Source organism: Maniola jurtina, chromosome 3 (assembly GCF_905333055.1).
Source record: "Maniola jurtina chromosome 3, ilManJurt1.1, whole genome shotgun sequence".
NCBI classification, from domain to species: Eukaryota; Metazoa; Arthropoda; class Insecta; order Lepidoptera; family Nymphalidae; genus Maniola; species Maniola jurtina.
In genome coordinates, this window is record NC_060031.1 from 1936434 (window position 1) to 1954340 (window position 17907).

At 38.9% G+C, this 17907-nt stretch overlaps 1 protein-coding gene across 1 annotated transcript; it reads left to right on the top strand.

The window, feature by feature from the left end:
* The first annotated feature begins 6014 nt into the window (after nucleotides 1–6014).
* LOC123881150 (acyl-CoA-binding protein-like) lies at nucleotides 6015–17172 on the top strand. Its single transcript, XM_045929767.1, has 4 exons — nucleotides 6015–6110; nucleotides 7043–7076; nucleotides 10842–10956; nucleotides 16859–17172. Exons 2-4 carry the CDS (start codon nucleotides 7062–7064, stop codon nucleotides 16984–16986), a joined length of 258 nt encoding a protein of 85 aa, XP_045785723.1. The 5' UTR covers nucleotides 6015–6110; nucleotides 7043–7061; the 3' UTR covers nucleotides 16987–17172.
* The last annotated feature ends 735 nt before the right edge of the window (nucleotides 17173–17907 follow it).

Below are 17907 nucleotides of genomic sequence, written 5' to 3' on the forward strand. Positions count from 1 at the left end.
GGGTACGACAATAGTGCAAAGGGTGGGGTTTGAACCGCCGATCTTTCGGATTTCAGTCCGCTCCTATAACCGTTGAGCAATTGAGGCTTTATTATTTACTAGCTGATGCCCGCGACTTCGTCCGCGTGGATTTAGGTTTTTCGAAATCCCGTGGGATCTGTTTGATTTTCCGGGATAAAAAGTAACCTATGTGCTAATCCAGGATACTATCTATCTCCATTCCGAATTTCAGTCAAATCCGTCCAGTGGTTTTTGCGTGAAGGAGTAACAAATATATACACACACACACACACACACATACAAACTTTCGCTTCTATAATAATAGTATGATTAGTATGATTTAATGCAAATAAAGAAATTTGAATTTGAATGCTCTTCACCAAAGTCACGGAGCGAATCGATAAGCGATAACAATGTCCTTTACGATAGCTCAATCACAATAATCCTCCGAATTTATAAATAATCCACTTTTTGCTACTTACTCTATGTAAGTAATATTATCTGTGTTGCGGCTAAACTATAAACAACTAAATGATGTCTACGAGATGCGACTTCGTCCGCGCGGATTGAAGTTTTTTAAAATCCCCTGGGAACTTATTTTCCGGAATAATAAGTACCCTATGTCTGTCGGCGGGATATGCCTAAGCTAAATCTGTACCAAATTATTATCACAATCGGTTAAACTGTTGAGCCGTGAAAAGCTAGCAGACAGACAGACACACATTCGCATTTATAATGTATGTATAGATAAACTGTTCTAGGTAGTAACTAATAAGAATTATTATTTCATACATCCATGGGCTAAATAAAACACAGATAAGCTTTTCCTGATCTGTGGGCTAAACTAACTCTGGACTCTACTATATTATTTAGTCGACAGATTTACAGGAGTGTTATCCGTTTCATAATATTCCTAGGTAACTAGGTAGGTACAATCTGTCAGGTAGGTACAAAAAGTTGAATTGAATTGAATTTATTTATTAATCTTGTTATACACAAAACTATTTATAAGTATTGCAACTCGGTAAATGCCAATTTTCATTGGCCAATCACGTCAGCTGCCGGTGTCGTATAACACAGTTTGAACCAATCATGAACCTGTAGCGATTTACGCTAATTTAATTGGCTGAGTTTCATATTAATTATCAAATGTTAGTTTGTGGCCTCTATTTTCGAATGATAATTTATTAGCAAGAAACAGTTAAAAATTATTTTGCTATAATCCGCCAACGGCGGATTTATTATGTTGGCGGATTATAGCAAAATAATTTTTAACTGTTTCTTGCTAAACATGAACTTCCGCAAAGTAACGCCTGATTCTATCCAATATTGACAATTTATTGTCAGAAACGCTTTTTCTATGTTTTATCATTCGCTGGTCTTTATGTAGTTTCAAGCAAGATACTAGCATACCTATTGATAAAAAATGCATTCTGCAAAGCTTGCTATTTTATAAAATCGCTAACTGATAAGCGGTTCCCATTTGATATCATAATTTCATAATCCAAATATCCATCATTTTTATCAATTTCACAGGTAGATTTCGTAAGCGAAAGATACCTACCCAGCCGAATCCCTGTTTGGTCCTATGCATGGCATCCTTTTTCTTCTTTTGTCCTGGGTTTCTTTTTCGAACTTAGGCGCCATCTCCACGAGCGAGAGTATCACGACGAGTCCGTCCTACTATCGTCGGATAACCATTCTCCACGGTACAACGATAATTCCACCAACGTGTCGTCGCGACACGCAACAATACGCTACGAGAGCGCAACAGATCGCCGCGTGACTTGCCCGCAACGCCTCGTTGCGCCTCTCAACTGTGGCGTAACGTGGCGGTGTCGCCGCAAAACTCGACGATATCGTCGACCGCGACGTTATACTTGTCCAGAGTCTCGTCGTATCGCCGCGATAGTATCGCCCTGTGGAGATAGATAGGCCCATACAGTTTGTATCGGATTTGGTGGCACGGCGAGACTATCGCTGCGCTACTTTCGCCCGTGGCGATATGACGCCTTAGACCGCAAAGTTACAGTGAGAAAATTTCTTAATCTCATGGCTTTGAAATTGTACGTGGACGAAGTCGCGGGCAACTGCTAGTAATGTTTAAAGGCAAAAGTGTTGATTTGATGGTTTGCATTTCAATCACGTCGGAACGGATCGATGTGATTTTTGACCTGGAGCGTGACATACTTAGATAGGCTACTTTTTAAAATATGTTGTACATAAAGAAGCAGGCGTTATTTTGCGGAAGTCCATGATATACTCACAAGGAACTAAACCCCTTAATCCATACTAATATTATAAATGCGAAAGTGTGTCTGTCTGTATGTCTGCTACGCTTTCACGGTTTAACCGCTGAACCGATTTTAATGAAATTTTGTGCGGACTTAGGATACATTCCGGGGAAGGACATAGGCTACTTTTTATCCCGGAAAAACAAACAGTTCCCGCGGGATTCCTAAGTACTCATCCGCTTGATGGATTTGTATGAAATTTGGTACCGAGGTAGCTTACGTCCCTGTAATTGACATAGGCAACTTTTTATCCTGGAAAATCAAACAGTTCCCACGGGATCTTTGAAAACTTAAATCCACGCGGACGAAGTCGCGGGCATCCTCTAGTTTGCTATAATCCGCTAAACCGCATTATTGATGGTTTAGCGGATTATAGCAAATTAAGGTTTTGGTTCCTTGTATAGGCTACTTATTATTCAGAAAAAAACGTTGACATGAAACGAACCGCCTGGATTCAGGCGGTGTCAGGCCGTGGGATGCGGAAGTCCTTACAAGACACCTATGTCCACCGGTGGACATCTCGTATCGGTTGACCACGATGATGATGGAGTACTATGTCATTTGCAACGCTCCTGCAGGAAAATCCGCGAAATTCAGTCAGTATCTATTTCATCGTCTGCCCACCTTCTTAGTGGGGGTCTTCCAACGCTGCGCTTTCCGGTGAGAGGTCGTCATTCTAGCACCTTGGGACCCCAACGTCTATCGCTTTTTCGAACTATCCGCCCACTGCCATTTAAGCTTCATAACCCCTTGAGCTATGGGGTTAGATACCTACTCTAGTTTTTTTTTTTTTTATTCACTATAGGTAAGCGCTTGACCACAATCACACCTGATGGAAAGTGATGATGTGGTCTAAGATGGGACGCGTTTACCTAGAAGGTGCCTATTCACTCTTGTTTTAAAGATACCCGGATTGTAATTGGTAGGAAACACAGATCGCGGAAGAGTATTCCAAACCTTAGCCATGCGTATGAGGAATGAAGACGCAAAACGTTTCGTGCGTGTAGATGGAATGTCAACGACATAAGGATGGAAACTCGCCCGACGTCTTGCGGTTCGGTGGTAAAATGGTGAAGGGGGGACAAGATCGAAAAGTTCTCTAAAGGATCTCGTCAATTCTGATTTAATCACTAGAAACTCCAAGCATAGCTCTCTCCATCGCCCTATAGTATCTATGTAGGTAATCAGGATAATCATACCCATAAGAGCAACCGCCGAGTTTCTTGCTGGTTCTTCTCGATAGGAACGGCATTCCGAACCAGTGGTAAATTGTTTTGACGATTCAAAAGAACTTGTAAGAGTTTATTTGAATAAAAATATATTCTATTCTATTCTAATCTCTATAAACTATTCTGCAAACAGGTGCGCCGTGGGGTGTGACCAGCAAAATATTCCATAGATAAGTCCCATAGCGATAAACGCACTTAACATGACCTATTTTATGTTGGCGCCGATTACATTACCCATAGGTTAGGTACCTAAGTACCACAGAATTCATAATCTAATGATTTTAAGCTTATTTCGTGGTTTAAAGACTTTTTATATTGTAGACTAGCTGATGCCCGCAGCTTCGCCCGCGTGGATTGGTCAGATCCCCTGTAGCATCAGGACTGAAGAGTTGGAATTCAACTTTTTTATGGAACAATGTCGCAAAGTTACCTTAACAATTAAAAAAAATATAGGTAGGTACGCAAATCGTTTCAGATATCTCAGAAATATCAGTGTACAGAGTTAGAAAAACACAACTCCATTTTTCACAGTCGGTCAAAAAAGTAGCCTATGTTACTCCTCGGTTAATCCTCTACTTGTCTGTGAAAGTCCCGTCAAAATAGGTCTAGCCATTCCGAAGATTAGCCCGTTCAAACAGACACGACACTTCAATTTTATTTATTAGTATAGATAAAGGGTACATACCACGATCAATTTGGTGTTTTTTAACTGCCTTTTACTGTTTTAATTTTTTTTTAATCATATTAATTTTGATTTCTGTATTTATTGGAGGGTGGCTAGTTGCCACTCTAGTATCTATGGCGCAAAGCCATACCGCCAAGTGATTTAGAAAAAGCCCACAGTTAGAAAGGTGGCACTGTAACACCCCCGTGTCTCGGAAGTCTGGGAGTACGTAGAGCCATTGTTTCTGCTGTTGAACTATTGCCGGTCGTGTCGGATTGCCGTTCCATTGGACGATGAAAGTCAGGGAATCTTAAATCGGTCCAAGCTATGAATCATCCATTGGTAACTCAATATAAAATGCAGGATAACTTAAACATAATATACCTACTAGATGATGCCCGCGACATAGTCTGCGTGGATTTAGGTTTTTTAAAATCCCGTGGGAACTCTTTGATATTCCGGGATAAAAAGTTGCCTATGTCCGGGATGCAAGCTACCTGAGTTATACCTAACAATTTTCATATAAATCGTTTAAACGGATGGCTATTTAACTATTTAAGTATCCCGTGGGATCTCTTTGATTTCCCGGAATAAAAGTAGCCTATGTGCTTACCCGGGATGTATCCTAAGTCTGTGCCCATTAAAATCGGTTCAGCGGTTGGGCCGTGAAGACGTAGCAGACAGACAGACAGACACACTTTAAAAGGAAAAGCTGACTGACTGATCTATCAACACACAGTTCAAACTACTGGACGGAATAGGTTGGAATTGGGCATGCAGATAGCTATTATGACGTAGGTAGACATCAGCCAAGAAAGGATTTTTGAAAATTCAACACCTGAGTCCTGAGGGGCCTAAAAATAGAGGATTACAACAGCTTTTAAGTATATGTAGTCCACGCGGATGGAGTCGCGGGCATAGGCTAGTTTATCAATAAGTTGTATTTAAACCATCGCTTTTCACGTTAAAGTAGATTGATAAAGTTTTTTATATCCACTTGTGGTAACTGGTATGTTATTCGAAACGCTGTACTAAGCTAGGGCTGTCACGTACTTAAATAAAATTCATCTTACTCAATCCTCTTTAATCTGATTGCACAACGCAAAGAGTCTTTTTATCTATTCACTAATTAAGTTGATTTTGAAGTCACACACAATTTTCCAGCAACGCTTATTTACTGTTAGATACCAAGATTTTTGGGTTTTAGTTAATAGGAAAAATACAAAACGCAATGTTAAAGCGTCAATACCACAAAAAAATACCTACGCTGTTTTATGAGTGCAAATAATAAAATCAGTTGAAAAACAAGTGTAAATTAAAAATTTATAGCACCCCCGACAAGTGACGGTTACAGTAAGAACTAGAAAAGAGCTGATAACTTTCAAACGGCAGAACCGATTTTCTTGGATTATAGCTAAGAACACTCTCGATCAAGCCACCTTTCAAACAAAAAAAACTAAATCAAAATCGGTTCATTAGTTTAGGAGCTACGATGCCACAGACAGATACACAGATACACACGTCAAACTTATAACACCCCTCTTTTTGGGTCGGGGGTTAATGACTGCGATCTCACCTAGTAATAGTGATCTCCCACTTATAAAACCCCAGAGCACACAACTACGCCAGGGGGATGAAATGAAAGTGAAATGACGTGACTATGTCCTTCCCCGGGATGTATCCCAAGTCTGTACCAAATTTCATTAAATCGTTTGAGCGGTTGGACCGTGAAAACTTACAGACAGACAGACACACTTTCGCATTTATAATATAAGTATGGATTATTCTTGTTTGTTATTGACAACCCTAATATAAATAATCAGCCAATCTGATAAGGGGCAGCGGGTCGTGAAAATTTAATGTGAGAGCGTTCACAAAATAAGTCACTTTGGTGTTTGATACCGCACTACTTCCACCCTCGCGGTAAGTTGATAATCATATTACCTGTACCTAATATCTGTACCTGTAAACTAAATACGTACCTATATTTTTAGTCTAAAACCAGCGATCTAGAACCAAGTGTGTGAGTTAGATTGATTTATTTATTCTACCTTTTTTTTTTTTTTTAAATTATATAGACTAGCGCTTGGCTGCAATCAGACCTGCTAGCAAGTGATGATGCAGCCTAAGATGGAGCGCGCTTGCCTAGAAGTTGCCTATTCACTCTTGACTTGAAGGTACCCATATTATAGGTGGAAGGGAAAACTGACGCCGGAAGGGCGTTCCATATCCTAGCGGTTCGAATTAGGAAAGAGGAAGCAAATCGTTTCGTACGTGTTCGAGGAATTTCGACTACGTACGGATGCAGACCTTGACGATGCCTAGCAGTACGATGATAGAAAGGTGAAGGAGGAACCAGGTCAAAGAGTTCTGTTAAAATAACTGTTCTATGAAATAGGCGACAATAAAGTGATTTTAGCGGCCCAGGATTTAAAAAAAAACCAAATTATAAAAAAATGATTTTAGCAGTCCAAGATAAAAAAATCAAATCATAAAAACACGTCCCGTGTTAATATTAAACAAAAACCTAATATACATTACTTCGATTTAAATAGCTATAGAAACCTAACTACTTGATAGGTATCTCTTTAAAAAAAAAACTCCGGAATCTGCTCCGCATGGTTCCGTATCCAAAGGTGCTAACGTACGGGACCCTATTGCTAAATCCTTACCTAGGTACTACTTTCCGAAGTTTGGCGGGAAATTAAGAATGTTTGAAAGTTATGTGTTTTTTTAACTGGCTTTATGGCTCTGGGTTCTGCTTTTTTGGACCTGAAAGTTTACGCTAAATCAGTACATTTTTAAGTGAGTGTTGCACATGCTAATTAGTTAACTAACCCGCTTTCGTTTTGCAGATCTCAATTACACTCCAAAATGTCTCTCGACGAGGTAAGTTTCACATGGAAGTTTATTAATTTTAGGGTTCCCTACCTCAAAAGGAAAAACGCAACCCTTATAGGATCATTTTGTTGTCTGTCTGTCTGTCTGTTCTACTTGTCTGTGAAAGTCCCGCCAAAATAGGTTCAGCCATTCCGAAGATTAGCCCGTTCAAACATACAGACACTTTTATTATTAGTATAGATATAGATATTAAGGAAGTCGCCTTGTCTATATGTGCACTAAGGTTGAAATCTATAGACCGCACTTTGACTTTGCTTAGACTTAAGTTTCAGTTAAAACGAGACAGATTTATGGCAGCGGAATAACGCTGTCTCGTTTTAACGGTGTCTTAAGTCTGAGCAAAATCTAAGTGCGCTCTATAGATCTCAGCCTAAGACGCCGCAACTCAGTGAGCATAGGCACGGCAATTTCCCTAAAAATTAAAAATTCTAACGGCCGCCGTCGTCGACTGAGTTGCCAGGCTGTAACTAGTCCACCGTGCGGGGTTCTAAGTGGTTACGTACCTAAATATACTAAGTACCTACTTAACTCGGGGTTTTCATTCAAGGATACGTGTTAAGGAAATTAGTGTAGGGTTATTGATTTACGTCATGTTATGTTATGTTACTTATGGCATACCCCACGGGCAAATAATAATCTGTGGTAGGTATTTATAGAGGAATTTAAAAATACACTATATTAGGTGTGGTAGGTAAATTATAAAATCAGACTGGACCTGATAAGACCAGATTATCACACTTCACACTAATAATAAAAAGGCAAGTTTGTGTGTATGTGTATGTGTGTATGTATGTTTGTTACTCCTTCACGCAAAAACTACTGGACGGATTTGGCTGAAATTTGGAATGGAGATAGATAATATTCTGAAGTAGCACAAAGGCTACTTTTTATCCTGGAAAATCAAAGAGTTCCCAAGAAGTCGCGGGCATCGGCTAGTCTTAAATAATACCTCTATGACCCCAACTCTCGAGCACCTCGAGTATGAACGGTGGCGCACTAAACGGGTCTAACCGCGAAATTCTAAAATTTGATTTTTCGCAAATTGTATATTAATACGACAAAGTAGGCTTATGTTATTCTAATTCTGTCAATGGCAGTATCATCTTCACAGGATTACATAAAAATCTTTACTTGAAAGTGTTCAGTTTAAGAAAATAGTAATGAGTTTGACACGAGTTACTCACAAATTAGTCGATTCTATAGCTAATTTCTTGAACTGGACCCTTTCAAGTAATGATTTTTATATAAACCTGTGAGGATGATAACTGCCATTGGCGCAATTAAAATGCCATAAGCCTACTTTTTCGTATTAGTTAACAAATTATGAAAAACCAAATTAAATTCGAATTTCGCGGGCAGACCCGTGTCATGCACCCTAAACCCAAGTGTTTACATACTCTTTGCCTAAACCAGCCTAAACCTTCATTCCAACTCGTTCGGAAATTCAGAAAGCTGTAATTTTTTTGAAGTAACAGTACCGTCAACATACAAATAAATATTTTATTATAGTAAAAACAGACATATTTATACCTATATCGCATCTGATTTGCAGAAAGGGGGCATATTATATTTGAATTCTAAATATAGACAAATGGCTTCGCCCTTCCTACAAACCAGCGACGACATGATCATTTTACACTTATATTATTAAGAGATAAAGTTTGTAAGTTTGAATATACTTAAGCTGGAGGTTAGTCATTGGAACTAGAGATCCAATTCTGAAAATTCTTTCACTGATAGCTGATTACTGCTTAATTAATAGGTTTATCAAGGGGAAAAAGTCGCGGGCAAAAACTAATATTTTTAGTTAGCTTTAGTACCTACCTAGGTATTTTAAGCAAATAATTCTAGAACAATCTAGAAAAAATTTAGAAGAAAATATAAAATCATTTATTTACGCATTTTTTTTTTAATTTACACCTGTACTTATAATAAGCCCGTATTTAATTGATAAAGTAAAATATCATATTTTATGATAGATAGTACCTAATAATACGCGGTATTGATGAAGAGTCGTTAGCAATCCATCAATTTTTCGTAAATTAAGTGATAATTCGATAAGATTATTTTAAGTCTCGTATATACTTAAAGCGATAAACAAGTATTATAAACGAATATCTATTTATACATCTTAGGCATATCTAACATTCTCCAAAGCGCGTGACTTCGTCCGCGTGGACTACACAAACTTGAACTCCTATTTTATCCCCTTAGGGGATGCCAACTTCATCAAGGGCGGATCCAGCTTTGGCGCCAGGAGGGGGTCACATAGTCGTGGTCAAATCAAGAACTTATAATTTAATTTTGATAACATTAGATACAAGTAAAATGTAGCTACATAAGTCACGCAGCACTCTTTCAGTGAGTAGGTACCTACATATCTACCTATGGGATTTGTTTGGGGGAGGGGGGGGTTATCCGGAGAAAAAATCTTCTACGGGGTGAATACCTAGTTGCTTAGTGGAATTTCACCTTTCAATTTGACCAAGATTGATTGAAGATTTGAACAAGATAGAATGCAATAAGAAACATGAGCGCGAGCGCAGCGAGCGTAATTTTTCTGTTACAGATAAATAAGCGAGAGATGAACGAGCTCAGCCATAAAATATGTTATGTTTTAAAGCACCTCACTCTACTTTTCTCATGAAAAATAAAGATTTTCTAGGGATATTCAAAAATGTAATCTCATGCGCACGAAGTTCTGGGTAACTACTACAAAAACAACTAATAGAATAAAAGCGCGAGCGAAGCGAGCGCGAAATTTTTACGAAATAATATTAGCGAAAGTACTTTTCAGGGCTTATCTTTTTAGGTAAAATTTGGTACTATTCAGTGATACCTTGCATTGTATACCTAGGTATTTTATCCCAAAAAAACTGAGTTTCCACGGGGTTTGAACGGAGTTCCGGTAATAACTAACATAATATAAAAGCGCGAGCGAAGCGAGCGCAAATTTATTGATAGATTTACAAAAAACTTGTAAATTCGAGAACTAACTAGGTAGTATATTATGCATTTTGAAAAATAATTTATTTTGGCTACGGCCATGTTAACAATAATAACATTTAAGTTAAAACACGCGCACTGGAATAATGAGAAACTGATTACTTACCATTTCTTATAATTAATGAATTTGCAGCAACAATTTTTAAGAATACTTATTTTATTTATAATTACGGTATATTTACATAGTACACTCATAAACACATTAGGTATAGATAGAAAGTTTTAGTTTTTTAACTTAGAACTAACTATGTTATGATATTATGTTGAAGTTTAGTCGTTCCGATTGAGGTTAGGTCTAGCTAGACGTTACGTACTAAGTAGTCGACAAGCGCGCGCAAGTGTGGCGCGGTAAAATTCAAATTTTCGATGCGTTCGTTCCCAAACGTTTACCATCATACAAAGTTATTATATTATATAAAAATTAATTAAATATTGAAGGTATGTAGTTACATAAAATCTGTATGGTGACAAAATATATAAATAAAATCATTATGTTCAATTAGTGGTCCACCTAAGTCCTGGAACCAGCTCAGGGGGGGGTCATGACCCCCATGACCCCCCCCCTGGATCCGCCGTTGAACTTCATAATAGCTATCTGCATGCCAAATTTCAGCCCGATCCATCCAGTACCTAGTTTGAGCAGTGCGTTGATAGATTAGTTATGCTAAAAGTCAGCTTTCCTTTTATATATTTAGATCCAATTGATAGATGAGAATGGGAAATCTTATGATCTTCTTTACATTTCAGCAATTCACAAAAGTAGCCGAATCTGTAAGAAACTGGAAGACGAAGCCCAGTGATAATGAAAATCTCGCTCTCTACTCTCTATTCAAACAGGCGACCCTTGGTGATGTAAACATTGGTAAGCAAAATAATCATCATTATCATGATCAACCCATCACCAGTGAAAGGCTTGGTCATTGTCCTCTGCGTGTTGGACTATGGCCAAACTCTTCAGATTCTGAGAAAAGACCCATGCTCAGTAGTGAGTAGAGACCAGTGACAGTGCCTTTGAGAACTCTTAGGTATGTAGGTTTCCTCGCGATATTTTCCTCACCGTTAAAGCAAGTGATAACTATTAATCACTTAAACTGCACATAACTCCGAAAATTAGAGGTTGTGGAATTGAACCCTGGACCCTAACAGGCCAACGACGATAACGTCTTAACTAGGCTGTCATCGCTTTTAGGCCACTCGTCTCTCAATCTACAGACACTCAATATTATTACGAAAAACAATTCTATCAGCAAAATAAATTCCTGCTGCCTCTTTTTGTATTGAAAGCGGTAATCTCAAAAACGTGTCTTGAAAAGTGGATTTTTCATCAGTAATTATAGTAGGTTGGGCTCACTAAGCCACGTCACGTACTCGATAAGACGGAGAGAGTTAGGAGATAAGAGTTAAAGTTATAGAAAGAGAGGTCTAAACCGCAGCGCTTTGTCAGCTGAATTGCACTTTATTGCATTTTATTGCATCGTAACAAGTCACTCTTTACTTAAACGTCTTTGCAGACTAAACCTTGGTACTATTAATACTTACCAACTTATAAAATACCTTGTGTACAGGTATATTTGTACAGATATTTGATGTATATATATTCAATGTACGACTGATGTTGCTGGATATATAGTAGCGCCGTGTTCTCTACCAGGGTAGTAATAAAAACAAAAGAAATGAACACTAAAAAAATATATATTATAATTCACTATTTAAAGTTACAATTTCTTTGGAAACAACAACACGCTACAAGAGGCTAGGGGCAACTAACCAATTTCGCTACGCCGTCGCACGCGTAGCCTCTAAAATGCCTATTTACTAGTGCCTCTACATCACACCACCCCAAATTTTTATCTTAATAAAAATTAAACAAATACAAATTTCCGCAACCTTAATTTTATTTCACAATATTCGTTCTTTATTTTTCGACAACCCTAGCAATGTTTCCGATCCTCTTACCCAACAAATCATAATTTAAACACGTCACCCAGTTAAAGTGTTCCTTTGATTCGATGCATGGTACATCTCTTAACACATTATACTTGAGATGAGGTCACTAGAACTTGAGCGGGTGGCGACGGGGTCGCTGTGGCAAGTCCACTTACAATTGTTGCTATTCCCACGCCATCCAGCCTTCGTTGCACTCAACGCTTCGAATGTTGGTTACATTACATTTTACATTTACACACTATCCAATAAATTATAACAATCGTCAACCACTCTAACACTCTCAATAATAAGGTTTAGTTATGACTTCTAATAAAAAATAATACATGAATAAAATAAAAAATAATATATGCGGATCGGGGCCATTTTACAATACTTATTTCGTAATGCTTATTGCTTAATTGCTAGTTGATACTCAAATTATTCTACTGATACCTAACGGGCGTTTTGCTGACTCTCCCACTCCGAGTAGTACGGATTGTATGAGTCGGCAAAACGTCATCGTCGCTAAATCTACATTTTTTCTTACATGTCGTTTCACCCGGCGTTTGTCGTGGATTTTCGATATCCAGGACAAAAGCCGGTTTCAACCTGTCAATAGAAATAAGGGCCTGTCTATTGGGTAACTGTACTAAGTATGCTTTTTCCAACCGCTTTATGACGTCATAGGGACCGTCATACGGTGGTTGTAGACACTTACGCATTACATCGTTTCTAACAAAAACTTTTTTACAGTCTTTTAAAGCAGGGTGCACAAAAATAGTTCGAGAGTCTCTCTGTGTCTCGGGTTTCGGTCTTAAATTACTAATTACCTGTTTCAACTGCTTTAGGTACTCCTCACCGTCCGTTATCTTACTATCCGATGGTTCGAAAAATTCTCCAGGGAGCCTCAGAGTTCGCCCAAAGGTTAATTCCGCGGCACTTACCCCTGTGTCACTGCGTGGTGCTGCACGTAGTCCCATCATAATGGTGTGCCTTTCTTCAACCCACGATCTATTGTCCTTTAATCTCGCCATTAAGGCGGCCTTAAAACTACGATGCCATCGTTCGATCATGCCATTACTTTGTGGATGGTACGGTGTCGTCCTAAACTTATGAATCCCTAAATATTTCATTAACTGTCTAAAGAGACTGCTTTCAAACTGCTTTCCCTGATCTGAGCTCAAATTAATAAAACACCCATGTCTAGTAATCCATCCTTCATACACGAGTTTGGCTACTGTCTTCGCACAAATATCTTTAATTGGAAATGCTTCCGGCCAACCCGTTTCTCTATCTATCATTGTAAGACAATACCTGTAGCCTTCCTCTGAAATAGTGAATGGACCTGTAATGTCAATGTGTAAATGACACATTCTATCTACTTTTGCAAATTGCCCTAAAGGTGACATAGTGTGTCTGTGAACCTTTGCTTTTTGACACTCTATGCACGACCTAGCCCAAATACCTATATCTTTATTCATCCCAGGCCAAAAATAATTATTAGTTACCATTTTCCTTGTTGTTCTAATGCCAGGATGGCTGATGTTATGTATTGCTTCGTATGCGATACGCCTAAACTGTTTTGGTAAGTAAGGTCTAGCCTTATCGCCTCGCAAGTTACAAACAATCGGCTTATTTACACTCGGCAAGTCAATTTTTATTAGTCTCGTATTACCGTTTTTTGTTCCTAGCAATTCTGTGAGCTCTTTGTCGTTGGCTTGCGCAATAGCCACTTCTGTGAAGTCAAGTACTGACGGGCACGAAATTGTTTCAACGCGCGATAACGCGTCCGCGGGCGCGTTCTCTTCGCCTTTTGTATAGCGTATATCCGTCGTGAACTCACTAATAAATAATAACTGACGGGTCCTTCGCGGCGTTTCTTTACTACTACTTAGCTTTTTAAACGCAAACGTTAACGGCTTATGATCTGTATACAAAATGAGATCTCTACCTTCGAACATGTTCCTAAAATATTGCACTGACAAATAAAGCGAAAGTAACTCCCTGTCGTAGGTACTGTACTTTTGTTGCGTGTCAGTCAATTTTTTCGAAAAATAACCTAACGGAACCCATTCGTTATTTACTCTTTGTTGCAATGTGCCTCCAACGCAAGTATTTGACGCGTCTGCCATTATAGCAAGCACTTGACCTGTTATCGGATACGCTAACAAAGCAGCGTTCTGTAAATTCAACTTGCATTGTTCGAAAGCTTGAACAGCACTTTCTGTCCACACTATACTACTTTTGTCACGTTTCTTTGCTCCGTGAAGATACTTATTTAATTCAGCTTGATATTCGGCTGCCTGACGCAAATGACTTCTATAGAAATTTACCATGCCCAGAAATCTACGAAGTTCCTCTACCGTTTTCGGTCTGGGAAAGTCTACAATGGCTTGGACCTTGCTTGGCAACGGTCTTAAGCCACTGGCTGAGACCTCATGACCCAGAAACTCAACTTTATCTTGTGAAAACGCACACTTTGCTAAATTAATAGTTAACCCAACTTGTTGTAGTCTTTCAAAAACGGCCTCTAAATGTTTTTCGTGGAGCGAACTATTTTCGCTAGCTATTATTAAATCATCTAAGTATGAAAAAACAAATTCTGCTTTATAATTTGCGCAATCCGGGTTATTTTGTTGAAAATTTGCCTCTAAATCCTGTAAAACATAATTATTCATGAAACGTTGAAATGTTTGTGCTGCGTTTCTTAAACCGAAAGACATACATGGCCATTCAAATAAACCAAAAGGTGTAATGATTGCTGTTTTCTCCACGTCATCCTCTGCTATCGGAATAAAATGATACGCTCGGTTAATATCAATCCTGCTAAATACTTTCTTATCGGCTAAAATAAACGTAAAATCCTTTATGTGAGGAATTGGGTATCTATCAGGCTTCGTAATTGCATTCAGCGCTCTATAGTCTCCACACGGCCTTATATTACCATCTTTTTTAGGTACAACGTGTAGAGGACTCGCCCACGCACTCTTTGACGGGCGGCAAATACCCATTTCCTGCATAAGGCGAAATTCTTCTCTTACCTTTTTAAATCGGTCCGGCGGCAGTGGCCTTGGGCGCGCATGCACCGGAGGACCTGAAGTCTCGATGTGATGTCTTACGCTGTGACGTGGTGGTTCTTTGAACGTCGCTGGCATTGTCAATTCTGGAAACCTACTTAGAAGAGAATAACATGGATGCGACTCGGCTATAGTAAAAATAGATGAATGCTCCGAGTTTACTATAGTGGAAATTACATACATGTTAGTCTCCTGATCTAACAATCGTCTGTTTCTTAAGTCTACTAACGAATTATACTTAGCTAAAAAATCCGCTCCTAAAATGGGTTGTTTAACGTCGGCTATTACAAAAGTCCACTTAAACGCACGACGCAATCTTAAATTTAACACTAGAGTCTTTGTTCCGAAAGTTTGTATTTCACTACCATTCGCGGCATAAAGTTTGTATTTATTATTTATTGCACTGTCACACACTGATTTATAACTTTTAGGCAACACTGAAATGTTCGCACCTGTGTCTATTAAATAACGTATGCCATTTTCCTTATCCGTAATACATAAACGGTGGTTCCCTAATTCGACGCAGGTACCCACCGGTTCCACCTGCATCTTTACTAGTTTTCCTGCTTCGTATTCCAGGTGCACGGCTGTTCGCAGCGATTAGCTCTCTGCCTATATTTAAAATGATGCACGCAGAGCCAGTCCGGGCTATCCGGGGTACGTCTGGACCTGCTGTCCTCTCGTCCTCTGGAACGCGAACGACCACGGAAACCTCCGCGACCTCGCCTACCTCGCCAACTGTGTCTGGACCTGTCCAGCTGGTCCAACCTCGCATGGATCCTGGCTATTTCAGCTGCCATCGACGAATTTCCGGGTACCGTCTCCTTTGCTGCCACTTCTGCTACTGGTTGGGACTTCAGAGTTTCCATTACTTTGTCAGCAATCACGGCTAGTCTGTCTAGATCTTTAGCTTCTGTCGCAGCCAGAACGCCTCGTGCTGCTGCTGGTAGCAGATTCTGCCATAAAACACTTAGGGTCTCATTATTAATTTTACCCCTGGCCAGATCTTGCATCTTTCGGAGGAGGTGGCTGGGTTTCTGATCACCCAGTTCCATCTCCCCGATGAGCTTCTGTATTTGGCGGTTCTCCGACTCTTCATATATGTTCAGCAACCTTTCTTTAAGTACCTCGTACTTACGCACCTCCGGAGGATTGATCAGGATGTCCGTCACCTGTTGAATGACATCCTTACCCAGCTTGGATACCACTATATTATACTTGGATGCGTCTCCTTGTTTTTGTGGTGCCAGTATTGCTTCCAGCTGGATAAACCAGACCCTAGGTTGGTCGGTCCAAAACTCCGGGATCTTCGACGTGAGAGATATCGACGCTAGATACGTGTCTTCATCCTTCACTACTGTCGTAGGTTGCGCCATTTTTAAAGTTTTTTAGTTTTTCACTTCCTACGTGTTAATTTGAGTTGCCCTAGCTTACGTTACTTTACTTTATTTTAATTAAGAAAATTAACACGCGCTACCCTGGTAGTTCAAAGTCCGAGTCACCAATGTACAAGTATATTTGTACAGGTATTTTATGTATATATAGTGCCGTGTTCTCTACCAGGGTAGAAAGAAAAACAAAAGAAATGAACACTAAAAAAATATATATTATAATTCACTATTTAAAGTTACAATTTCTTTGGAAACAACAACACGCTACAAGAGGCTAGGGGCAACTAACCAATTTCGCTACGCCGTCGCACGCGTAGCCTCTAAAATGCCTATTTACTAGTGCCTCTACACCTTGTAATATTTTTTTTAGCTGAGCCAAGCGATTTAGTCTCCAAGGCAAAGTTCAAGGCGTGGACCGGTCGCAAGGGCATCTCACAAGACGACGCCAAGAAACAGTACATCGAGATGGCAGAAAAGTTACAATCCAAATATGCATAAGCCTGATTTAGTAATAAGTTAGTTACCTAAGTTAAAATTATTAATTTACTTAATTAAAATCAAAAATTTCAAATACATATTCTTTTCTTTCTCAACTTCAACTTTGTTTTTAGGTATCTTACAGTGCATTTGGCAAAATACTATTCTGATTTTGTAAGTTTATAAATATACTTTTGTAATAGCCTGGAATTGAGTTTTACTTATCAAAAAACCCCGTTGAGATACGTTGGCGGTTGGACAACGATCGGCTGGCTCACTCATATGCGCAAACCAATAGGTACGTACTGCCCAGCCAATTAAATGTGTTTCATTACCAGGTTGATTAGTTTCACTTTTGGCGAGTTACATCCTTATCCCATACTAAATGTCTCAGAAGCGTCTCGGTTTGAAAATCAAAGTTAAAATGATATTCTAAACTCCTTAGTAGGAGTTAGTGACGTTAAATAACGATCCAACAAGCCTTTATCTGATTAACCAAGAAGGTTTTTACTTAAAACATCATATCCCTTTCCATCCGCTATTAGAGCCTCTGACCTCAGGATTGCGAGACGAAAATTTTTCGCACTATTGTCAGCAAGGTCGTTGTGTCGAGGTTGCACGTACATGCAAAGAGCTTGAATCTTGATATTGATATTTCAGTACAGGTAAACAATGATTGTGGAAACGTGGAATTTGAGTAGGTATAATGCTGATGTAATTTTGTGTCAAGTAAAAAAATATTTGAGGAATATTATGTTTTAGATATAGGTACATTTTTTATATGAGGTTAAAAACCCAATAATCATACCTAATAATTGATTTAAAACTTCTTATTTAAGATTCCTTGATAAGTTCCTGCTTTTAACTTATTATAATTAAAATTAGTTACTCTTATCAGAAAGTTTTTACTATTGAGCTACTAATACCTACCTAGGATATAGT